General features: G+C 40.0%; 3 protein-coding genes across 5 annotated transcripts in view; all 3 read right to left on the bottom strand.

The window, feature by feature from the left end:
* The window catches only part of LOC115253479 (KAT8 regulatory NSL complex subunit 2), a 598,461-nt gene that overhangs the window by 87,893 nt on the left and 484,142 nt on the right, over window positions 1-26,426 (bottom strand). The window lies entirely within an intron of this gene.
* Window positions 42-1,721, bottom strand: LOC115270153 (actin-related protein 6). Its single transcript, XM_029879315.2, has 3 exons — window positions 1,541-1,721; window positions 516-1,484; window positions 42-187 (listed from the first exon to the last, which is right to left on the bottom strand). Exons 1-3 carry the CDS (start codon window positions 1,618-1,620, stop codon window positions 58-60), a joined length of 1,179 nt encoding a protein of 392 aa, XP_029735175.2. The 5' UTR covers window positions 1,621-1,721; the 3' UTR covers window positions 42-57.
* The window catches only part of LOC109414872 (protein nervous wreck), a 52,412-nt gene continuing 47,382 nt past the window's right edge, over window positions 21,397-26,426 (bottom strand). Inside the window, exon 9 of one of the 3 annotated variants that reach the window (XM_029879313.2) lies at window positions 21,397-22,781. In XM_029879313.2, the coding sequence (XP_029735173.2) occupies window positions 22,098-22,781 (684 nt within the window). In that variant the 3' untranslated portion in view covers window positions 21,397-22,097. The remainder of the gene's footprint in view (window positions 22,782-26,426) is intronic. The other 2 variants (XM_029879312.2, XM_019688711.3) reach the window with 2 other exon arrangements.

Genomic DNA, 26,426 nt, shown 5'->3' with positions numbered 1-26,426 from the left:
TGATTTCTGAATGAAATGAAAGAAAAAACACTTACCTGTCTACCGTGGTTCGCGAACCTAGTGGTCATACTTCTCGATCAAATGTTTGATCCCATGCTCTTCGTACTGACTCCGGCTCATGCAGGACTTGAGAAAGCTGAGAGACTGCGAGTATTCCTTTCCGCCGTACCATGAGTAGGTTATTGGGCTGAAAAAGGGAGTTAAAATGTACAAAAGATTTCAGTGAGTCCGACATTAATTTTGAAATATAGTTTTAGTTAAAGCGAATGGGACAAGTTCGTAGAAAAACAACATGGTACAGATTTGCATAGATATACAACATGGTGCAGATGCAGATATGCTACAGATAAGGGTCGTATGGCAATGTGCTTGACATGCCAAAGACGTTAGCTTTTCTATTCAAAATCATCAATCTGAAGATTTTACCTAGTAATGTGTAGTCGTTTCTGAAGTATGAAATGTGCTAATAAGAAGGAAAAAGCAGCGTAAGATAAACTAAACATTGAACAACTTACTCTTTGGGTACGGTAACGTTCACCTCGAACTCATCCGGTGCCAGAGCTCGCACGTCCTTCAGTATCCTCGCTTGCATTCCACTGAACAGTGCACTTCCGCCGCACACCACAACGTTTGCGAACAGATGCGGCCGCGTTTCTTCCGGGCAACTGTTGATTGCATCCACGATTGCTTCCGCCAGCCCCATCTGCTGAATTCCGATGTCCGACGGATGGAACAGCACCTCCGGAATAACGAACCGTTCGTTGTTCAGTCTTAGGGTTTGCAATTCCTCATTGGCGGCATTCTTTGGATCGTACGGTCTCAGGTACCCTCGGCGGATCTGCGTGTAATCCGGCAGGACGTATTCCCGGATGATGGAATTATCCTGAGGTTTCTTCCGGGCAATCCGCATGTCTTCGTTGAAGTCCTGCGATACAAAGCAGCTGTCTTCTTTGACCTGGTTTATCACATAGGATTCGTCCATTACGTTCAACTGTCGGTAGGAAATGATTTCCTTCAGATGATTCGTCAGCAGTTTTCCTCCAACGTCGATCCGCCGAATGGCATCCTTCTGCTTCACACCTTTCACGAAAGGAACCACATGTGTGAAGCTGTATCCCATATCGACGACCACGCAGCACAACGGCTTATAGTTGAAAGCCACCAAGTCAACGGAATTCGTCTTACAAACCGCATCGCAATCGTACTCCTCGTACAGAATCTCCAGCATGGCTTCCTGGATCGATTGGAAGTTGAACAGGGGTTCCGTTACCAGCAAAGGCGTCTCGGAAAAGTTCACCGGGCAGCAATCCGAGCTGAACATGTAGTCCCACACCGTTTTCTGAATGTCCCAATTGACCAGGTAGCCCCGCTGAAAGCACAGAATGTAGAACAGCCCGGAGACATCTCGACACTCGTCAATCTGATTGCCGATGAACGGGCGACGCCGCTCGGATTTGGCTTTGGTGATGCAGTTCAGTACGGTTCTGAAAATAGAGCTCCATCAATATCATGGGCGCCAGCTCAGTTGGTTATTACTTACTTCGGCTTGTCCCAGTCGGACATTCCCAGCTTCGCGTAGAATGCTCCATTGTCCAGGATGAAAACGTCGCCATCCGACATTGTTTCTGCCGGTTTAGTTCGTACACTAAATTGTATTACAATCACAAGAAATTGTTCACAAAATCCGCAAAATTCACTAACTTTGACTGCCCAACAGTCTCTGGGCGAGAAATGATAACACTGGGCGCGAGACGTTAAATTGTTTACAAACATTTTTGTTTGCTCATCACAATAAATACACTGGTACAAAAGGTAGCGATGAATTTTAACAGCTTAATTCTCACTCGAATGCAAACGAAGTGAGTCTTGTACGAAATAAACAAGATGCTTTGCTTATGTTTAAAATTAAATTTAGTTTTCATGGAATTTGCCATTGAAAAAAGGACTCAGCATAAGAATTGAAAAATAAACTATTCAATTTATTACTAAATTAGTTCTCAGTTTAGTTTCAGTGTAGACTGACCAAAACACACGTTGCAGAGTCCGTTTCTAGTTGAATGAGCTACAGAATCTGGAATGCGTCCGTACTATCGATAAAGAAGACTGAGACACGCTAATGTGAGTCTACCCAGCAAATTGCAACACTCACAAATAGACCTACTCAGTTAGTGATTTGTTCTTATACACTCAGTTTGTGGAGAAAAGTAGAGGAAGCAAAATTTCAAAGGAATTTGAGGAGGCGGGGGATTTGTTTTCAGAATTTCACACGGTGAAAAAATAATGGCCGCTCAGCCAGTTTTTACATCTAAGACAACCTTACAATACATAATAACCTTGGTAACACCTTTTCAGTAAACCACAGAGAAACAGACGTAACACTTAGAACACAGAGAAACAGACGTAGCACTTAGAACAAATTTCATCAAAAAGCATCGTTACGAAAACATAATCGCCCAATGCTAAACGTACTGTGTTTGGCCGGGCCGCCACTAGATGGCGGTAGTGAGCAAACGTCAAACAGGAGCAAAAACGATACCAGCGCCGCGAGTGGTCGATCGACCTACTACTGAATATTTGAATCAACCGTTAAAAAGGTGATCGATGGGAAGCAATGAGAGTGTGACGTCTGTTTCTCTGTGCTTAGAACAAATTTCATTAAAAAAATCGCCACGAAAACATAATCGTGCGATGCTAAGCGTACTGTGTTTGGCCGGGCCGCCACTAGATGGCGGTAGTGAGCAAACGTCAAACTGGAGCAAAACCGATATCAGCGCCGCGATTGGTCAATCGACCTACTACTGAATATTTAAATCGACCATTAAAAAGGTGATCGATGGGAAGCGATGAGAGTGTGACGTCTGTTTCTCTGTGAGTAAACTATATTTTTTAAAGAAAAACGCCTGTAACTATTGAACCAAAAGAGATAACGACCATCTCCGCGCACGAAACGACGCGTTTTCAAATTCTCTACAAGTGTTTCATGCGTGACTTTGATGAGAAATTGAAACTGAAAAAGTTAAAGCCAGAAAACCGGTTTTCTTGAACCACCCTAAGCTAATTCAGAAAAATATCTCTAAATCCGTCAATTTTAAAGCTACATAAAAACTGTCTTCAGCAAACTTGCTCAAAATTGATAGATCTACAACTTTCCCGTAGAATGTGTATAGTTATTCTTGCAAAAAAAAAAATTGGTTTCCAATTTTCATTTACATTGGAAGAGGACCTTATTTATTTATAGGAACAACTTTGTAGAAGACCATATTTGTTTGTTTGTTTGTTTGTTTGTTTGTTTGTTTGTTTGTTTGTTTGTTTGTTTGTTTGTTTGTTTGTTTGTTTGTTTGTTTGTTTGTTTGTTTGTTTGTTTGTTTGTTTGTTTGTTTGTTTGTTTGTTTGTTTGTTTGTTTGTTTGTTTGTTTGTTTGTTTGTTTGTTTGTTTGTTTGTTTGTTTGTTTGTTTGTTTGTTTGTTTGTTTGTTTGTTTGTTTGTTTGTTTGTTTGTTTGTTTGTTTGTTTGTTTGTTTGTTTGTTTGTTTGTTTGTTTGTTTGTTTGTTTGTTTGTTTGTTTGTTTGTTTGTTTGTTTGTTTGTTTGTTTGTTTGTTTGTTTGTTTGTTTGTTTGTTTGTTTGTTTGTTTGTTTGTTTGTTTGTTTGTTTGTTTGTTTGTTTGTTTGTTTGTTTGTTTGTTTGTTTGTTTGTTTGTTTGTTTGTTTGTTTGTTTGTTTGTTTGTTTGTTTGTTTGTTTGTTTGTTTGTTTGTTTGTTTGTTTGTTTGTTTGTTTGTTTGTTTGTTTGTTTGTTTGTTTGTTTGTTTGTTTGTTTGTTTGTTTGTTTGTTTGTTTGTTTGTTTGTTTGTTTGTTTGTTTGTTTGTTTGTTTGTTTGTTTGTTTGTTTGTTTGTTTGTTTGTTTGTTTGTTTGTTTGTTTGTTTGTTTGTTTGTTTGTTTGTTTGTTTGTTTGTTTGTTTGTTTGTTTGTTTGTTTGTTTGTTTGTTTGTTTGTTTGTTTGTTTGTTTGTTTGTTTGTTTGTTTGTTTGTTTGTTTGTTTGTTTGTTTGTTTGTTTGTTTGTTTGTTTGTTTGTTTGTTTGTTTGTTTGTTTGTTTGTTTGTTTGTTTGTTTGTTTGTTTGTTTGTTTGTTTGTTTGTTTGTTTGTTTGTTTGTTTGTTTGTTTGTTTGTTTGTTTGTTTGTTTGTTTGTTTGTTTGTTTGTTTGTTTGTTTGTTTGTTTGTTTGTTTGTTTGTTTGTTTGTTTGTTTGTTTGTTTGTTTGTTTGTTTGTTTGTTTGTTTGTTTGTTTGTTTGTTTGTTTGTTTGTTTGTTTGTTTGTTTGTTTGTTTGTTTGTTTGTTTGTTTGTTTGTTTGTTTGTTTGTTTGTTTGTTTGTTTGTTTGTTTGTTTGTTTGTTTGTTTGTTTGTTTGTTTGTTTGTTTGTTTGTTTGTTTGTTTGTTTGTTTGTTTGTTTGTTTGTTTGTTTGTTTGTTTGTTTGTTTGTTTGTTTGTTTGTTTGTTTGTTTGTTTGTTTGTTTGTTTGTTTGTTTGTTTGTTTGTTTGTTTGTTTGTTTGTTTGTTTGTTTGTTTGTTTGTTTGTTTGTTTGTTTGTTTGTTTGTTTGTTTGTTTGTTTGTTTGTTTGTTTGTTTGTTTGTTTGTTTGTTTGTTTGTTTGTTTGTTTGTTTGTTTGTTTGTTTGTTTGTTTGTTTGTTTGTTTGTTTGTTTGTTTGTTTGTTTGTTTGTTTGTTTGTTTGTTTGTTTGTTTGTTTGTTTGTTTGTTTGTTTGTTTGTTTGTTTGTTTGTTTGTTTGTTTGTTTGTTTGTTTGTTTGTTTGTTTGTTTGTTTGTTTGTTTGTTTGTTTGTTTGTTTGTTTGTTTGTTTGTTTGTTTGTTTGTTTGTTTGTTTGTTTGTTTGTTTGTTTGTTTGTTTGTTTGTTTGTTTGTTTGTTTGTTTGTTTGTTTGTTTGTTTGTTTGTTTGTTTGTTTGTTTGTTTGTTTGTTTGTTTGTTTGTTTGTTTGTTTGTTTGTTTGTTTGTTTGTTTGTTTGTTTGTTTGTTTGTTTGTTTGTTTGTTTGTTTGTTTGTTTGTTTGTTTGTTTGTTTGTTTGTTTGTTTGTTTGTTTTGAGAAATTCCTTCTGGACTGCAAGCAGCCCATTAAAATCAATTTTCGCACCGCTGATCACTTCGGATTTCAAGCAAAAGCATAATATTTAATTTCATGCCCAAAGCAGTGATTTTCAGTTGATATCTCCATTGGATTTGTTTTGATCTCAAGTCAGTATCAACAGTATTGCTAATTCAAGGGAGAATCATTTCTGATCATGTTGATTAGGATGTTGTCACAGAACAGATGTATATCTTCGAACAAATTTGAAGTTTCGAGGTGGAAGTCGTAAAATTTTCACTTGGAAAACTAGAGTGGAACGAATTTCCTTGGAGAAATAAAAAATCATCAAAGCGTGCCTCGCTCCCGCCCTATGCTCGCTGTACAAAAAAGCTTGCTTTCCACCACCAGGTTCGCTAGTGTCCAGCAATCAAACGAGCGGCTCTTTTCGTGATGAAGATTCACCCCCGTGATGTTGTTGAATAGTTCAAGGATTTTGACGTAGGACTACGTATTTAATGGCTATACCGGGGTACACTTTGCAAAAACAAAAAATCGACCGCGTCACGAAATTATGGAAGATATCAAACGTTAATAACTCAAAAAGTATTTCCTTTGAATCGACCGTGCAGATTTTTTGCCGTGTAGATAAAGCACATGATTGCTGGTAGAGACAGAGGCGGATCTAGTGGTGTTAGTGCTGTGGTAGTGATTGTTGGGGATGTGCCTGGAGTTCTAAAAATTAACATAGAACATGATTTTTTTCCTCCCCTGTTGGGGAAATTAAGCCACTGCGTCCAATAGGCCGAACTTTTGTGGCATACGATACATGATAGGAGATATGTTCCTAATATGGTTTGCGATTGTTTGGGAAGCAAAGGTAAAAGCACAGACAAACAGACATACTCCTCAAATTGCAAACATCGCACGATTTAACGGTTATTTTGAAAATTTAGTGTGGTTCGGACTGTGCTCGTATGTGTCATGGTGGCGCTGCTGTGCCTACATCACCTATCAATTTTGGAGAGAAATGAACGCGACACCGATCAATGTTTACATAAAATGACTCAATCATGAACCTTCATTCATGTTTTATGAATGGATGACGCCACGGCGGAGTCGTCACCTGCAAAATTGTTACATCGAGCCGAGGGAAACAACACCTGCAAATGAATGCTTCGGATTGAGCATTATAGATGGTGCTAGTGAGATGCCAAACGATGTTTTTGAAACAAATTTCATCTAAGTAATATGTCTGTTTGTCTGTGGTAAAAGCACAGAGAAACAGACGTCACACTCTCATCGCTTCCCATCGATCACCTTTTTAATGGTCGATTTAAATATTCAGTAGTAGGTCGATTGACCAATCGCGGCGCTGATATCGGTTTTGCTCCAGTTTGACGTTTGCTCACTACCGCCATCTAGTGGCGGCCCGGCCAAACACAGTACGCTTAGCATCGCACGATTATGTTTTCGTGGCGATTTTTTTAATGAAATTTGTTCTAAGTGTTACGTCTGTTTCTCTGTGATATAAGGTACGTTAGAAACTGTGATATCCCCAAAAAGGAATGAAAAATACCTATGTTCAAGGCTTTCTCGTAATCTACAATCAAAACATCCGTGCAGTTGATTTGAATTTTGTATGTTTTATTGATTTTTAGATTCTCGTCATGACCTTTTAGCGGTGGAATTAATTACAATATAATCGGTAATCACATAATCGTAACTGATGATGGTGATCGGTCGGGTTATTGAAGATATTTTTAACTCAGGCAATTCGCTATTTGCAATTGAATAGTAGAATACTCAACTTTCGCTTTCTCTCCGATAGCTTTATATATGTATTATATAGGTACCCGTCCAATTGAAGAATGTATTTTAACGATAGATGTGTCATTTTTTTGCGAAAGGTACGAGCGAAGTTTTCTTTTTCTAGCTGAATAACGGGTTTGATTTCGCTTGATGGCTTGGTCTGAAGCACGGTGAAGCCTTTTACAGTTTCGCACAGTTTGGCTTTTTGAGCAGGTTAGTTTTTGTTCTGGTCGTACCAATTACCTGCTGATGTTATTCGATTTTTTTTTGGTGAGGATTCTTTCAACGTTTAAATAATTATTGCTACACAGAATTAATGCTCTCTATTGTTGTATCATCAAGTACAGGGGGTTGATTCTCGTGCTGTCCCAATAATTACGTAAATATGATTATTTTGTGTTTTTTTTTTCTTTTCGCTTACTTATAACTTTTTTTTCTTCGGTTTGGTTTCAATCAATCCGATTCGGCGACGATGGAATACAACTTTCAAGCGGTAACAGTTTCAACGATCTCTAGTGTTATAGGTTGATTGAAGCAGTAACTCAAATTCCTAATTGATTGGTTAGTATGTTTCGTCGATGATGTTCTCAATGCACTAAGGGGATCGTCTACGTTCGGTCAACATAGATTAATCGTTATTATTCACTTGATTTGTTTAGTGGAGTGTCAAGATTAACATTTGAGCATATGAAATCTATCAATTGAAAGATTTAACAAACGGTCATCAAAAATGATATACTTAATAAAAAAAATAAAAAAAAAATATGATAAACATTTCTAATTTGATATCAGTTTCATGAGGTTCGAAACTCTAGTCTACGCAAAAACTAAATATCGAAAACCTTTAGCACAGAGAAACAGACGTCACACTCTCATCGCTTCCCTTTTATCCCCTTTTTAACGGTTGATTCAAATATTCAGTAGCAGGTCGATTGACCACTCGCAGCCTGATATCGTTTTCGCTCTTGTTTGACGTTTGCTCAATACCGGCATCTAGTGGCGGCCCGGCCAAACACAGCATATTTAGCGTTGGACGATTACGCTTTCTTTACGATATTTTTAACACAGACAAACAGACGTCTCACTCTACTTACTTCTCATCGTTACCCTTTTTAACGGTTAGTTCAAATATTTTGTAGTTCGCAAATCGCTCGGTCACGGCGCTCGCATCGTTTTTGTTCCTGTTTGACGTTTGCTCACTACTGCCACCTACTGAGTGATTTGCTGTAACACAGCCTGGTTAGCATTGGGCGATTATGTTTTCGTGACGATGATTTTTATCGCAATTTGTTCCAAGTGATACGTCTGTTTGTCTGTGTTTTTAATGAAATTTGTTTTAAGTGTGACATCTGTTTCTCTGTGCCTTTAGTTCCTCTAGTTTTTTTTTCAGATGACTTCAAACAAAATATTTATAAATTTTTATGACAATTTTCATAAAAAAATATGATATCATAAGAACTTTGATTGATTTCTTATGGTCCTAGAAGTATTGTAACACTCCACTGAACAAATTCCGAAGCGTAAACTATTGAAAAACAAAAATCATTTCACGAGCTTAAGAGATCATCGGTTAATGCTAGTATACGGTAGCGGAGACGCGATTAACAATTAGAATCCGATCTGGCAGAGGAAGCTTTGGTTTTTTCATGTTTTTTTTTCTCGAAAAGTTACATTAAGCGAAGGCTTCAATGTTTTATGTGACAGCAGGCCGATCTGTACCTACTCTGGTCGAGGGATTAACGATTTTGTTTTACTGGAGAACTTCCATCGATCTGTTGCCTTGTAGTTCGCGTTCAACGTCGTTTTGCTGTTCTCATTATACTGGCTGATGGCGTTCGCTAGGAATGTTTTGATGAACACGTGGCTCTGAATAAGTATGTTCTTCAACTAACGAAATATCAATAGACTAGATAGTTATAGGCAATAGTGTTTGTTTTTGTTTTTTTTTTTGTTCAACAGTTTTAGAATAGTCTATGCATTATTTGTTATCTACCACGCTACTATTCATGATTTTGTTATGTGATGTTCGATAGGTTTCTGTCGTGACCGTCACACGCAGGACTGATGTTGCACCGTCCACAGTTTTGGTTTTGAAATCATCCGAAGTGATTGGACTTGGCAAGTCAAGATGAGCTTCCAGTAGAGTTTATAGTGAACCAAGAACAAAAGTGGGAACCGGTAAGGCTGAAAGATTCCATCGGGAGTTATTGATCGTCAATCTATTTGAATCTCTACTCGATATATCTCTGGACATACATTACCGTTACATTGAGTAACATTTAGAACAGTGTATCACATCGGTGGCGACATCTACTACGGTGTTGCGCCTTCATGAATGGGAAGCACATGACTTTTGGACATTTTGGGCTGGACCACATTGAAATGAGGGAAATGTTCGACTACACATGCACTGGTCCTACTTTTTCACATTGATTGATAAAATGTCTCCTGGCGGTTTGATTGTTGTAGCCAGTCGACGTACATCCAGTAGAGAGTAAGGATTGTTGCTTATTTCTCTATGATTGTTTTATGCCCGTTTATGTGGAATACTGAAATAGTATAATATGCTTGGATTTTTTCCAGAACTGCTTGGAAAATTCTGATAGAATTATCATCCTTTTTCGTTAAACGTTTTTAAAATCTTTTTCTTGTATCCCAAGTATTCAGTAAGTCTGCAACTCTGAACAAAAAAAAAATACTAAAAAAGGCGTTGACGTGACAATTAGTTGAAATGCTTTGACTTTATGTAAATACACAACAGAAACACGTGTTTGATGGAGATCGCAGCAATCCACAAACGCGTGCGGACGTGTGGAAAAATATGGCTATCAGTTTTTTCGTGCTCGTGTAATTTAGGTTTGGCTGACTAATTTGTGATTAAATTAAAAAAAGAAAACAATGTGAGCAGTGTGGTAAAAAATTACGACTCCACTGAGTAGGCGTTGCAACGGATCAATGAAGCAGTGAATGAAGTTTGTTGGGTTTCGTCACATCAAAACAAAGGCGCCACCGTATATGGACTTCAACATTGTGACAGCAGCCAAGTTATGTCAACCACACAAGGCATAGCGACCGTTTTAGTTATTTTAGTGATTACAATAAGGAGAGCGTCCAACATAGCTCTGGTCCTCACAAGTTCCTACCTCATGCTTCCACGGGTCAAACGATGACAAAGACCGCCAGCTAAGAGTTGTGTGCTTAGCTGGTAGTGCAGCCTGGGCACTGTTGTCCTTCTGACTTCAGCTAGATTGAGGAGGTACGTCCCGAGCGTCTGTACACCAAGGAGGTGCGGCTCAAACAGCGTCTGTTCTGGCATCCAGCGGCTGAGTATGAAATGCTGTATTGCGTCAGCTATACCTAAGAAGGCAGCCCCTTCAACGCAATGTAGGCAGCGCGGCCCCGGTAAGGTAGCCTGCTGAAAACCTTCAAACACCCAGAAAAGCAATAGTAGAGTAAACGGATTGATTCAACGGCAACAGACCCGGCAACGAATAAAGGACAACGTTTGGAAAGTCGGATCTTGGAACGTGAGAACTTTGAATGAACCCGCACGTGTTGGGCTCCTGGCTCGTGAACTGCAGAATGTCGGCGTTAATGTGGCTGCTATCCAGGAGATACGCTGGCCCAAAACTGGAGAACGCAAACTCCGAGCGGTGGATCCCATCGCCAACACTTCGGAGTTGGCTTTATAGTGATCGGGAAGCAGATGAAGCGAGTTATTCGGTGGAAGCCGATAAGCGGTCGAATCTGTGTGTTGAGGATGAAGGGCAAGTTCTTCAACTACAGCCTGATCAGCATCTATGCGCCAACGAACGACAAACCCGATGACATGAAGGATGAGTTCTATGAGAGCCTTGATAAGGCCTACGGAGAGTGCCCAAAACAAGATGTCAAAATAGTCATCGGAGATGCAAATGCGCAGATCGGCAGAGAAAGTTTCTTTCGGCCTGTCATTGGAACGGAAAGCCTTCATTCTGTTACCAACGATAATGGTCTGCGCCTAGTGACATTCGCTGCTGCTAGAGGGATGGCAATCAGCAGTACCTACTTCGCACGTAAGAATATCCGAAAACACACCTGGCGACACCCGAGTGGTGACACTTGCTCCCAGATAGACCACGTGCTGGTCGACGGGCGACATTTCTCGGACGTCATAGATGTGAGGTCCTACAGAGGCCCGAACATCGACTCGGATCATTATCTTGTAGCCGCCAAAATTCGGGCGCGATTATCCAGCGTCACGAGTTCAAGAAACAACAGGACGATGCGTTTCAATATCCAGCGCTTGTCAGCCGAAGGGGTAGCTGCACAGTACCATCAGAAGCTAGACGAGAGGATAGGAGAGACCAACGGATCTGGAGATGTCAACAGCTTATGGGGAAGTATCCACGAAGCAGTGACAACAACAGCGCAAGAGGTGATTGGTACCGCTCAGCGACGCCAACGTAATGGTTGGTTTGACGAGGACTGCCAACGAGCGACGAACGAAAAGAATGCCGCCAGAAGTCGAATGCTAGTGGCCGGTACCCGGCAGAACAGAGAGCGGTACAGGGTTGCAAGAGCAGAAGAGAAACGAATCCACCGCAGAAAAAAACGGCAACACGAAGAGAGTGTTATTGCTGAAGCGCAGGAAAGTATGGACAGGAACGATATGCGGAGATTTTATGCAACTGTCAATGGCGCGCGGCACAAGACTGCGCCAGTGCCCGCCATGTGCAATGACCGGGAAGGAAATTTGCTGACAGACAAAACAATGGTGGCAGCCAGGTGGAAGGAGCACTTCGAAGATTTGTTGAATGGTAGCAGCGAAGGAGCACCCAGGAACAGGATTAACATAATGGATGACAGTCAAGCAGTGGAACCACCAACACTGGATGAGGTTAAAAAGGCCCTTAAGGAGCTGAAAAACAGCAAGGCTGCTGGGAAGAACGAGATCCCGGTCGAACTTCTTAAGCACGGAAGCGAGCAGCTACATCAATCAATCCATCAGATTATTATAAAGATTTGGGAGGATGAAGAATTGCCCACCAGTTGGTTGGATGCCCTCATATGCCAAATCTACAAGAAAGGGCACAGACTGGAGTGTGCCAATTACAGAGGGATTACCCTTTTAAATTCGGCGTATAAGATACTGTCGCGTGTCCTGTTCAACAGACTGCGACCTCTTGAGGAGTCCTTCGTCGGCGAATACCAGGCTGGTTTTCGTGAGGGCCGATCAACGACGGATCAAATATTTACCCTGCGGACGATCCTAGATAAATTTCGGGAATATAACTTGCAGACTCACCATCTGTTCATTGATTTTAAAGAAATGAGCTTTGGCAGATAATGTCAGAACATGGTTTTCCGGCGAAACTAATTAGGCTGATACGCGCAACGCTGGATGGATCAAAATCAAGTATTCGGATCGCGGACGAAGTGTCTACGTCGTTTGTGACCTTGGATGGATTAAAGCAGGGGGATGCTCTTTCAAATTTATTGTTCAACATTGCACTCGAAGGAGCGATTAGGAGGTCAGGCGTGCAGAGGAATGGCTCTATCATCACACGGTCGCACATGCTCCTCGGTTTTGCGGACGATATTGATCTCATCGGCATCGATCGTAGGGCAGTGGAGGAAGCTTATGCTCCTCTGAAGAGAGAGACAGCGAGGATAGGCTTGACGATTAACTCTACCAAGACGAAGTACATGATAGCGGGTAGAGACAGAAGCAGGCCTAGTGGTGTTAGTGCTGAGGTAGTGATTGATGGGGAAGTGTTTGAAGTTGTTGAAGAATTTGTTTATCTTGGAACACTTGTGACATGTGACAATGACGTTTCCCGTGAAGTGAAAAGGCGTATTGCAGCTGCGAATAGGGCCTTTTACGGATTGCGTAGCCAGCTTAGGTCCCGTAACTTGCAAACGCAAACAAAATTCGCTCTGTATAAGTCGCTGATTCTTCCGGTTGCCCTCTACGGTCACGAAGCGTGGACGTTAAAGGAGGTAGACCGAAAAGCTTTTGGAGTTTTTGAGCGCAAAGTGCTGCGGACAATTCTCGGTGGGAAACAAGAAAATGGAGTGTGGCGCAGACGCATGAATCACGAGTTGTACCAAGTGTACGAAGATGCGAATATTGTGAAACGTATAAAATACGGCAGACTTCAGTGGGCTGGACACGTAGTGCGAATGTCGAAAGAAAGAATAGCGAAAACAATATTCAGCAGAGAACCCGGTAGAGGTAGGTGACTTCGTGGGCGGCCGCGAACTCGCTGGCTGCACGCGGTTGAAGAAGATCTACGATCCCTACACGTTCGGGGAAACTGGAGGAACATCGCCCAAGACCGACGAAGATGGAGCTCTACTATACGCTCGGCATTGGAGTAAAGTTACTTTGTAGCCAACAAGGTATCAAGGTAGGTAATGATTACATTATGAATAATCAGATTGGATAGAATTGTCAAGCAGATTGTTTGGTCGAATCAACATCAAATCATCAACATGGTCGAAACTTCACATCAATCAGAACGCATTGTAGAAACACTAGGGTATAGGGCACTGCATGAAATCCTCTCCTTCTCCCTCACTCTTAGAGAAATTTTGTAAACAACAAGGCCAAAAAACGTCAAAATCCCATACAAAATCAAAACAATGCAGTGCCCCATTTGGGAGATCCGAACATAAACAAGGCAAAAGCCGTAGTCAGTGCTGCAATAGGACGTCGAACAGGTCAGTTTAGCAAGTGAATGAAATTAAAAGGATTTCCGTTATTCTGGAACCGAAATCTAGAAGTGTGAAACGATATAAACATGTAAGTTTAAAAAAAGCGTAAAGTCGTGACAGAGCAACGTTTCAAAATAGCTCCTCTCAAAGAAGAGATATGCCTTTGCTGTGGATGGAAATCCGACCAGCCAAGGTGGTTATTAAGCTCACCTTAGAGGGGAGCTGATATGATTCGACTTGTCGGGTCCGTTGGTAAAATCTCGCCGGGTCAGGCTGTCCAAAGTTAAAAATTCACCTCAAGAAGGAAACTTGCCCTAGGCTGGATACGATCAGCCGGGTCAGGCTGTCCAAAGTTAAAACTTCACCTCATGAAGGGAACATGCCCTAGAGTGGATACGATCATCCCACCAGGTCCGCTCCACTAGGGATCCTAGTATTCCTTCAACAATTACTGCAGACATTGATTTCTTCATTTTTTTTATCCAGGAATATTCCTACAAAAACTCTTCCAGGTAGTCGCTAAGAAAGCTCTCCTGAGATTCCATAAAGAGTTCCTAATGGGGCTTGCTTCCGGGATTCCTCATCGGGTTTCTTCAGAAATTACTTCAAGAGTTCCTCCAGGGATTCACCGAAAATTTCTTCTGTTATTCTTACAAAAACGAATTCCGAGATTATTTTAAACATTTCTAGAAGAACTCTTATTGGGATTCCTTCAGAAACTCTCGCAGGAATTAATCCAGGATTTCAGGATTTCCTCAGCAATTTCAGCGGTTTCTTCAGTATTTCCCCTGAGAATTCTCCAGAAAATCCTCCTGGAATTCCCTCAAAAATCGAACTTTGTATTTCATCAGGAATGAATCTTGAGATTCCTCCAGGAACTTCTTCGGAAATTCCTCCCGGATTTTTTCAAGAATTATTCCAGGTATTCCTCCTGGCATGCCTCTAGGATTTCATTCAGGCATTTCTCCAGAGACTTCTGCAAGAGTTCTACCAAGAATTTCTCCAGGTATTACCCCAGGTATTTCCTCAGGAATTACTCCAGGAATTTATTCAAGTTTGGATCCAGGAATTCTTCCATGAATTCCTCCGAAAATTCTTCCAGGGTTTCCTCCAAGAATTAATCCAGGAATTTCTTCTCTAGGGTTTCCTCTGCACATTCCTCCAGGATTTACTTTATGGATCCCTCCAGGAATTCCACCGATGATTCCTGCAGTAATTCCTCCAAAAAATCCTCCTGGAACTCCACCAGAAATTCCTTTCTGAATTCCTCTAAAAATTTCTGCAGGAATTCCTTCAGAAATTTCTCCATGGATTCCTTTCAGAATTCCTCTAGAGAATTCATTCAGGGATTCTTAAGATATTCATTTAGGCATTCCTCCTACAGTTCTTCTATGAATTGTTCCACGGATTTTCCCCAAGATTTCCTATAGAGATTTGTCCAGGAATTCCTCCTGAGGTTCTCCCAGAAATCGTTTCAGGGATTACAGGTTTTTTTGCAAGAATTCCCCCAGGGATTCTTCCAAGTAATTCTCTAGAAATTCCTCTAAGGATGCCTCCAGGACCAAGAGGTTACCTAAGTATTACCCCAAGAATCCCTTCAGAAAGTCCTCCAGGAATTGATCCAGGAACTCCCATAAGAATTCCTTCAGAAATTACTACCGCAATTCCTACAGGAATTCCTCCAATAATTCCTCTGGGAATTCCTCTAGAAATTTCTCTTGGATTTTCTTCAGATATTTCTCTTGGAGTTTCTTCAGAAATTTCTCTTGGATTTTCTTCAGAAATTTCTTTTTGAATTTCTTCAGAAATTCCTCCATTGACTGCTTCCAGAATTTCTTTCGAGATTCCTCCAGGAATTCATTCAAGAATTCTTCCAGGAATAGTTCCAAGGAATTTCCACAAAAATTCCCTTACAGATTAATCCAGGAATTCTTCCTGGGATTCCACAAGGAATTTATCCAGAACTTCCTGCAGGAATTTGTCCAGAACTTTCCAGGCATTCTTCCTGAGGTTTCTCCAGAAATTGCTTCAGGGATTCCTCCAATGATTTTTCAATGAATTTTCCCAGGGATTCTTCCAAGAATTGCTCTAGAAATTTCTCTATAAGGATTCCTCAAATTTATCAAGAGGTTTCTTTAGAAATTTCTCCTGGCAGTTTCTCCATGGACTCATCCCGGAATTTCTCCAGCAAATCATCTAGAGATTGCTTCGGGAGTTCTTCTAAAAACTCCAAACTCCACTAGATTGCTCCCAGAATTCTTCTGAAAACTCCACTCCATCTAGAAATGTATCCAGAGGGTTTCCTCCAGGGATTTCTTAAGGAATTTCTCGAGAGATTCCTTCAGGAATTGATACAGGCATGTCTCCAGGAATTTATGCAGGGGTGACTTCAGGCATTCCTCCAGAAGTTCCTCCAGAGATTTCTATAGGGATTCCTCCAGGCAATAATCCAGGATTCCTTCAGAAATTACTACAGCGATATCTCCAAGAATTTATCTAAAAAATCCTCCAGGGATTAATTTAGAAATTACCCCAAGAATTCCTCCCGGAGTTTATCCAAGAAATATTCCAATAATTCTTCCTGGGATTCCTGAATGATTTCCTCCTGAGATATCTCTAGGAATTCTTTCAAATATTTTTTCATGAATCCTCCAGTAAATCCTCAAGGGATTCTTTTAAAAATTTCCCCACAAATTCTTTCTGGAGTTTATTTATGATTATTCCAGGTATTCCTCCTGGCATTCTTCCAGGTATTTCTCCAGGGACTCCTCCAGGAGTTCTACCACGAATTTCACCAAAAATTACCCCAGGTATTTCTTCAGGAATACTTTCGGTAATTTATTCAGGAATGGATCCAGGAATTCCTCCAGGAATTTCTTCGGAAATTCGTACAGCAATTCCTTCAGGAATTGTTCTAGGAATTCCTCCAGAAATCCTTCCAGGGTTTCCCCCAAGAATTAATCCATTCCTCCAGGAATTATTTCATGGATTCCTCCAGAAATTCCTCCAATGATTTCTCCAGTAATTCTTCCAGAAATTCCTTCTGAAATTGCTCCTGTAAGTACTCCAGAAATTCCTCTGGAAATTTCTCCTGGAACTCTTTCTAATGGAGTTCTCCTCTCAGAATTCCTCTAGGAATTTCTCCAGGAATTTCTCTATGAATATATTCAGAAATTTCTCCATGGATTCCTTCCAGAATTCCTCTAGAGATTCTTCCAGGAATTCATTGAAGGATTCCCCCTGAAATTTATCCATGAATAGTTCCATGGAATTTCCCCAAGATTTCCTCTAAAGATTTGTCCAGAAATTCCTCTTGAAATTCCACCTGGAACTTGACCGGAAGTTCCTTCAGGAATCCCTCCTAAGGTTCCTCCAGGAATTTGTTTCAGGGATTTCTCCAGGGTTCTTTCCAAGAATATCTTCAGGGATTCTTTCAAGAATTTTTGTAGAAATTTCTCTACACGCAGAAAAATAAATTGTAAACACAATTAAATTCTAGTTCAAATCAACCGATTTTTCAGTTTACTATAGCGACAAACTGATTTCTAGTTCAAACTGAACTGTTCTATTTTTTTGATAATACAAATATTTTCATTTGTCGAAATTTTTGACAGTTTGTTAAAACAAACAGAGATATGGTATTTTCAACATGAAATAATTGATTGATTTAAACGATTGCACTTTTGCCACTAACAAACCCGGAATGTGATTGTGTTGGTGACGGCAGCAACTGTGGCAGCTCGGAAATCTATTTTTAGACCGTCGGTAAGCGGATGGGGAGGAGAACGACTAGAAAAAAGACAAAAAAGGCGAAACCGATAAACTTTTTGTGGATGCTGTCGTGAGTACCTGAGCGTTATCCATCACGGCCAAAACTGCACTTGGAAGTTGGCGTGTTGGATTTGCTGCACCTTCTTCGTTGTGGCGATGATGGGGTAAGCATTTTATAGATGTGTGAGTGCTTTCGGACCATGTTTATGGTTTTTATTTTGTTGAAACAAATGAAATTTTTGACATTATATGAAATGATGGTAATCGCTTGTTTTTATCGATAAACTCTAAATGAAAACAGATAAATATAACTTTGGAATAAGTAAATTATCAGTTTGAAAATCAACCATGCGTTTTATTGTTTTAAACAAGCGCCATTTTTCTGCGTGTAAGAAATTTTACGGGAATTCCTTATGAGGTTTCTTCAGAAATACCCCAGGAATTCCTTCAGAAAGTCCTTCATGAATTCATATAGGAATTCCTTCAGCAATTCCTCTGGGAATTCCTCAGAAATTACTACCGCAGTGTCTCCAGGGGCTCCTCAAGAAATTCCACCAAGATTTACCGTAGGTATTTCTTCAGAAATTCCTACAGGAATTTCTTCAGAAATTGATCCAGGAATCCCTCCAGGAATTTCTTCGGAAATTCCTACAGCATTCCTCCAGGAATTTCTGCAGGAAATCCTTTAGAGATTGCTTCCGATATTCTTTCAGGAGATTTTTCAGGAAATTCTATAGGAATTTTTCCAAGGGATTCCTCCGGAAATTCTTTCAGGTTTCCTCTAAGAATTAATCCATGAATTTTAACTCCAGGGATTTCTCTAGAAATCCGTCCAGGAGTTATTTCACGGGTTCTTCTAGAAATTCCACCAGGAATTCCTCCAAGAATATACCAGAAATTCCTGCAGGGATTCCTCTAAGGATTCTTTCGTGAGATTCCTCCAAGAATTCCTCCTGGAATTTCTCCAGAAATTCCTCTGGGAATTCTTCTAGAAATTTATCTTGGAATTTTATCAGAAATTTCTCTAATGCCCCAGGCATTACTCTAGGAACTTCTCCAGGGATGCCTCCTTCAGAAATTTATCCATTAACTTTGGAGCCAAGGGCTGAAAGTCGATTTAAAAAAGACAAATCAATCAATCAATCCATTAACTTTTCCAGGGAATCCGCCAGGAATGTGTCAAAAAAAATTTCTAGGATTTCCTCAAGAAATCCATCTTGGAATTGCTGAGAAAATTTGCTCATGATTTCACAAAAAAAAATGTGCCTATGATGCTTCGTGCTATGATCCCTACCTAATTTCATTAACCTTCAGAAACTTCATACCAATTTGTACGATAATAAAAAAATCTCCTAATGCTCCAGGCATTAGTCCAGGAACTTTTCCAGATTCCGCATGGAATTTTTCCAGAAGGTTCTCCCGGATATCCTCCAGAAATACATCTAGGAACTCCTCCTGTGATTTCTTGAAGAATTCCTCTACGGATTCCTCCAGGAATGCATTCAAAAATTCCTCCAAGGATTCATCTAAAAAAATTTCTGGTAATTTTTACAAGGATTTCTGATGCGGATTCTTCAGATTTTTTTTCCTGAAATTCCTAGCATAATTGCTCTTCGGATTCCTCCAGGAATTCATCCAGGGATTCCTCCAGGTATACTTTCACAAATTACTCCAGGGATTCCTGCAGGTATTGCTCCGAGAATTCTTGATTTCTTCCGAAATTTCTCTCGTGATTTCTTTTAAATTTATTCAGCGCTTGGTTGAAAAAATTACAGTATTCCGTTCATAATGTTTTTCAGGGATTCACCCCAGGGTTTTTTTGTAGGATTACTTGTAGATTTTTTGAATAATTTGAAGGATTTCTTGAGGAATTCCTCCAGAAATTTGTATTGAAATTCTTTTAGATAATTTTAGAGGGACATAGAAGCCAAGAAATTCTCCAAGAAGTCATCCAGGAATTCTTTCACAATTATCTCATGAATACCAAGTCTTTTACAAGTCCAATCATGAATACCTTCAAACTTACGATTACATCTTGTAGCACCAGCTTTTAAATATATTAAAACTTTCTCAATGACCATTTGAATTTGTGCGTTGTTTGATAGACGCAAAGATACACCTGGCCCACGAAATAAAAGAAATTAATAGTGCCCGACTAGAAATCACATCCAGCATGGTTTTAATGAATACACTCGCGTTTACGCTTCAGCTACGTACATCTATTCTCACTAGGAATTCACAAACTTTTGCTGGAATTCCATTGCAAATTCAACCAGAGTTCTTTCCCACATGATACTTGATTTCCATAAAGAAGCACTTAACCATATTTTGCAGTAATGCTGCTAGAAAATTCAAAGATTCTTAAAGATACCCATCCAGGAATTCCTGGAAATTATCATTTAGATTTAATTTCTCAGCGATTTAAAAAAGAAGATGTACAAAGTATTGCTTTTTATATAATTCTGATTATATAATATTTCCAAACAAAACTAACTAATTACATAGACCATTTTGGACAATGATCTTGTAAAGAGTGACAAGTTGAGAATTGTCTCCAATAACTGTCAATTTAAATACATATTATGCCAAATAAATTTCTATTACTGTACGTGCAGTTGAAACCCGGAATTTTCGACTAGCGAAGTTGGATTTTTCTCCAAAACCGTGCGTCGGACCTAACTTTGGAAGTGGTGCGCTGTATAGCTGTTTGCTATACAGCGCACCACTTCCGAAGTTAGGTCCGACGCACGGATTAGGAGAAAAATCCAACTTCGCTAGTCGAAAACTCCGATTTTCAACTAAATTGAGAATATAGATCTATGTTTGTCACCACGACAGTGGTTTTCAGATTTTTTTTCTAATTTCCATATATAAAGTCATGAAAAATTTCTGGGGGGGGCCTGGCGGATTCTGGAGGGGGGGGGGTCTGCCCCCCCCTCTAGTTACGCCAATGGCCGCGTGACGCGTTCACTCTGGCCGGTACCTAAATTTAAAAGTTCGTTTCGAGGAGCGAACTTGCTTCACCTGTTAACCTGTTAAATAAACGGAGCGGTTGGTACGAGATGTCTTCGTTCTATGGAATTGATTACCATATCCATCATACAGCATGTGATACAACGCTGCACAGTATGCCTGTCCGCTTTAATGCATGTAATACATTTCTGATGTGCTGTAAACGTGATACAAGAGTAATAAAAGAAGTAATGAATGGCTGCGGTGTATGTGTAGACTACACTAGACCATACTAGACGACTAGAATATACTAAACAACAGAAACACGGGTTTGATGAAAAAAAGATTTAAATTGCGAAAAGAAATCCACGTGTTCCGGTGGGAATCGAACCCACGACTATCAATTCGCAAGATGAGCACTTCCTCTACTGTTTTGATATATGTACAGTACATGCACATACAAGAGAAATGTAAGTATGTTGATGACGCTATTCCTATCTCCAAAGAAGATTTACATAGATTGTGCAGTGAAGAAAACCATATGTAACAGTGGAATCGAGATCAGTTCTTCATATGCCATCAAGTGATGGCGAGATGGTCAAATGGCTCCGTAGCTTGGAGAAACAGAAGCGCTCGTCTGCTGGCGAATTGTGAGTCGTGGATTCGATTGCCACTGGAGCACGTGGATTCATGTTCGCAAATAAAATCTGAATTTGATTATCAAACGTTGTTATGCCAATGATTCCGCCATGCTTACTTAAGCTTTTTGAACGTAAGAATACATTATAAGACATTTGAAGTGCTTTGCATCATCCCAACTATCCTGGAGTTAGGAACATAAGATCCACAGAAGTAATGTTTTTCACTTCGGCTTCACAGAGTTATGTCACTTTACCAACAATATGGGTCTGTGTCATTTGGCATAAAGTCATTTGGCATAAGGCCGTTTGGCATAAGGTCACTTGGCATAAAGCCATTTGGCATAACGGTCATTTGGCATAATGGACACTTGGCATAATAAAGAAGGGTGCATTTCGATTATGCCAAACGTCCATTATGCCAAATGACCGTTATGCCAAATGACTTTATGCCAAGTGACCTTATGCCAAATGACCTTATGCCAAATGACTTTATGCCAAATGTCCCGCTCCCCAACAATATGTGTTGAAATCCGAATATTTCTGGTTCGTATCCTGTCACGGTCGCCATGTGATAAAATTGTTGAATGTTCTAATGATAACGCGGGCCAATTTGGTCGTGTTGCTGCACAATTCTGTTTTTCAAATATACTATAGACGCTCAGAGATGCCATTACTCATTAGTTTCATAAGAAAGTTTTCACGATTTCTCAAGTCTCTATTTCAGTTAGTTCAGTTAAGTTATTAAAGTGCGACTAAAAAGTATATCAATGTCCAGGGTTAAACTGCTCAAGATTACTTGGGAATGCTCCATCTAATTCGAAAAAGTCAAACATCTGAGGCGATGTTATTTGAAAGTTATCTCAAGTCAGGAAAAAGTTACTGAAATATCTAGTACACAAATAAGCAAACGTGATATCATTCCTCTCCTTCAGACTTTCTTATTCATACTTCGTAGATTGTTTGTCAATATGGCCTATGATAGTGCTTACCATTTGGATACGTTCCCGACAGTTTCGACTGATAAAACGGAAATTTTTCACCCTTCAAACTTCAGATTTTGTTCGTTCATTGTTCAATAAAACTGGATCTATTCTCGAATGCTCTCGCTCACGCGAGCATAACCTTACCCTAGCAACATCATTATGCGTTGGATTCCTTCAGGTTTTGCAAGCGCGCCAACTGGTGCGGCTCAAGCTCTTCCGGTATGCTTGCGCGTCCTCCGACCACCTGTTTCGGTATTTCCGGCTGATTGCTTCCGAATGCGTCGTCAAAGTTGGCTGCAAATCCGGCCTCGAAGTTGGCTTCGAAGGCTGCCTCGAATCCGGACGATTCGAAACCGCTGGATTCGAACGGCGCTTCCGGTTCTTCCAGCGGTGCGGGTTCCGGTTCATCCGCTGCGATTGGTTCCATGCTGGGTGGAGTGGCCGCCTTCGGCTGGACCTCCTTGGGTGGTGACGCCGGTTTCGCCGGCTTCGGAGGAGACGGAGGTTTGGCTGGTTTCGGCGGAGTTGGTGGCTTCGTGGGCTGCTTTTGTGGCGCTTGTGGTTCCTCTTTGGGAGGGGATTCTGCCTTGGACTTTTCCTTGGCGCTTACCTCTTGAGTTTCCTGTTCCTGTTTTTCGATTATCTCTGTCGATTGCTCTTCGGTTTGCTCTTCCTCTTCATCCAGCTCTTCCGGTGGCGGAGGGAACTGCTTATCGGAATCCTCGTGCATCGGCGTGGCTGCGGTCACGATGATTTGGGCAAAGTCCAGCTGGTTCGGGTCACTGCTAGCAGTAGCTGGAGTAGCGGCCGCTATATCGTTGCGAGATTCTTCCTCCTCGGCCTGCGGGGTAAAACGTTTTAATTTCATTAAAAATAGTTACACAGTTCATCAAGAAACAAGGAAGTTCTATAATAATCTCAATTCTACCCGCAAATGTACAAGTATCCCGGTCAACCAGGGAGAGATTTTCGATGTCGATCGATATCGATTTGCTTTGAAACGATGGCGATCGCTACGAAAGATAAAGAACTATGAAGAAAAACCGAATGTGCTTGATAGGGATAAAGCAAAGGAACGAAAGCATCTCTTCTCGAAGGACCAACATGAAGTGATTAAATGGTGGAAGCAGCACTTCGATGAACACTTGAATGGTCCATCAGCGCTGAATGAGCATCGCCGGTAAAAGTGTCGCCTTGGGAGAACTGAACGGAAACTTTTTTGTGTTGAAAACAGTGGAATGTGAAATACGTAAAGCTGAGTAAGTAGTTGCAGCACCTGCCGAACTGCCATGAACGCTTATCGGCCATCGAGAACCGGTCGTACTGGAGAAGCTGAGAACAGGTCCTCTAGGCACCGGTTTCATGATAGAGTATTTTACAGTTTGCGACAGGTATGCAAATACCAAAGTCCAATTTGGACTTTGCAAAGACTGCCTGAAAGGTAAGTTCTTATGCATAAGGACTGTTCATTTTATAAAGAGGACAACTTTGCAAGGCTGTAAAAAGAAAACGCGTAGTTCAAATTTGAGCAGACTTGGTTGGTTGTTCAGTACATTATATTAGCAGATAATAACTATAATTAAATTGGGTTAAAATTGTTGGACTTCATAGAAATGTGGCAAAGTGTTAGGAGAGGTCAATTTTTCGATCCCCAAAAACTAAAGATAAACACAAAATTACTGTAAAACATCGGTGTATCGTTTTAAATTTCATAAAAGTATTTGCCATACTGCAGCAGTATGAGTGATACAAATTCTGGCAAATTATAAACCTAATCGGAATATTAGTTGTTGAGATATTGAAGTTACAAGTTGGTCTCGATTTTCAGAATAAAATTTATTTGTTAAACAAAAAATATGAGAATATTAAGTTTTGAATGTTTTCAATGGATCTAGCCGAAAGTACTAATAATGCAATTTCAAATGCAGAAAACCGCTTCTTGATAGCATCGTTGGCTTGGTTACTGTGCTTCATGGCAGTTACCGGAGGAAAAACAGCTTCGTTCTTTGAAGGTTCTTCTAAATAACGATGTAACCCATTGCAAATACAACATAACAATGATGTCGAAAATCAAACTTTACATGTAGTTATTTTCAAATAAGGTATATAATCACATAGGATCAAGCCTTGCTGAAAATAAATAATAATAAGCTTCTCTAGAATCAAAAACTTGCATTTATGGGGCAAAAAAATATGAAATTTTTCACTATGGCCATAATTGAGGTTTAAATTTATGATGAAGAATGTACTTTAAAGCATATTTTTCTTCGGTATAATTTAGAATGCGATTTTCTTCTATACTGGACAAATTTTGAACTGAATCCGTAGTGTTATTGCATAACTGGACTTAAATAAGTATGTTTTATCAATTTCATTGATAACAAGGCAACTTACTATATCAAGCTGTATAATGCTTGGTGCATTATTATTGACCAACTATTACGTTCTACCTTTAGTAGAATAGTATTAGATCCCAACACACTTACTTTAGAGTCACTTGTTCGGCTGTTCTATTTTCGGTAAAAGTTTGGATTACCGAAGTTCAGCACAGTTTTACCGAAGTTCAGTATTTTTTTACCGAACGTTCGGTAAACATTACCGATGATTCAGCACAGTTTACCGAACGTTCGGTAATTTTTCTCCGAATTTCGGTAATGTTTTGCTGAACATTCGGTAATTTGAACATTTACCGAAAATAGAACAGCTGAATACGGTACTTTATTTTAAGTGTGAACACATTGAAAAATTCATAAAAATTTCAAAGTTATGTTTGTGGAAAGTTATGTAGAATTTTGAGAAATTGGTTTTTACTGAGTTTTAACGAAAACCGCTCCAGTTCCATCACTAAGGACAATTTGTATAATGTTATATTTTTCCTACACTGTAGAATAGCTATGGAAGTTTATGCAAAAAACTGGTAATGATTTTATTGAAAAATAAAAAAGATATCACACAAATAAGGTGTCCTCTTTATAAAATGAACAGTCCTTATCCTTCTTGAAATTTCATGAAAATAAAGCAAGCAGAGTACTATATCTGGTGGTGCATATCAACGTATCAGGACCCATGACCAACACCGTAGTGTTCCTTCTACGAGGGAAATCTGATGATCTGAGTAGCCGGTTATATTGAACGATATGTGGCCCATGTTAAGACGTGCTTTGAGAAGGCTCTATGTCTAATTAGGTCAGACGGAGGTGCAGAATACGTCAACGGTTAGTTGAAGGCATTCTGTGAGAATGAAGGTGTCCTGGCTCAATACACCGCTACATACAGCCTCCAGAAGAACGGTATAGTTGAGCGGAAAACCGAATGTTACGAGAGACGGCAACGGATATGTTGCTCGGTGCTGAACTAGGCAAGCAATACTGGAGCGAAGTGGTGATGACCGCCGTTTACGCTCATAACCGTCTACCCTTTCTGGCAGTTGACAAAATCCCATTCTAAAATGTTTTGGCAGACCACCAAGGTTGTTCAGACGTTCGGCTTACGTACATCTTTCGGACGTTCAACGAACGAAGTTCGACTGTGAACGATTATAAGGCGTTCAGATACCTTAGATCCTGTCACCAAACTTATTGACAATGGAATCACGATTAGTCGTTAAATGTGCACTTCATTGAGGAGATGAATATTCCTAAGTCCGAGGGGCAGATATCGGAAAAGATCGAGACTGACTCGAGTGACCCGAAGCCGAAGCATCTCAGGAAGAGACTGGTGCTCAGGGAGAATAGGGCGTTCAGGACGAGCAACTGATCCGGAAGAATCTGACCACGATCTGGATGCAGAACTCAACGAGTTTGATGAGCAGGATCATGGTGACGATTGAGATGCAGGCCAACTAAAAAAATCGCTGAGCATTAGAACAGCGGTACGCGGTTAACCAAAGGGATGCCTTCGACTAGGTTTTGGCAGCACTACGTAGTTGACGTGGCCCTTGTAGTTAAAGATGATCTAGTTTCGTACGACGAAGCAGTACAAGGACCGGAGCAGAACTCATGGCAAGCAGCGATGGAAGAAGAATATGGCAACCTGGTGTAGTACCTTGTGCGTGCCAGAATTTGCTAACTGTCCATATGCAGATGAAAGTTTCTTCCCTGAACGTCAAAGGTGCGTACTTACTCGGTCGATTAAATGAAAAGCTGTACGTACATATAGCAACAGAAGGGTTTCCAGCAGTGTGGTCAAGAAGAGCTAGTTAACAAGCTATAGTCGAACCAACACATGGCCAGAAGTAGCAGCCAACGTAGCTCTTCTGAGTCGACGAGTTGATTGGGTTGTCACCATGGACGACTACGCACTCAAATGAATCAATAACAGAGAAAAGCCGCTAAAGTTTGATGGCTATTGCGACGCCGATTGAAGTTCCTATACAGTCGATCGCAAGTCGAATACCAGGTATTTATTTCAAGAATAAATTGGATAGGGCAGTCGCATGCAGGCAAGCATGTCTCTATTTAGTATGGAAGCCGAATATATCACCATT

This window comes from Aedes albopictus, chromosome 2 (genome assembly GCF_035046485.1).
Source record: "Aedes albopictus strain Foshan chromosome 2, AalbF5, whole genome shotgun sequence".
Classification (NCBI taxonomy): domain Eukaryota; kingdom Metazoa; phylum Arthropoda; class Insecta; order Diptera; family Culicidae; genus Aedes; species Aedes albopictus.
The sequence above is the reverse complement of the archived record's forward strand: the minus strand, read 5'-3'. Positions and strand labels throughout refer to the sequence as shown.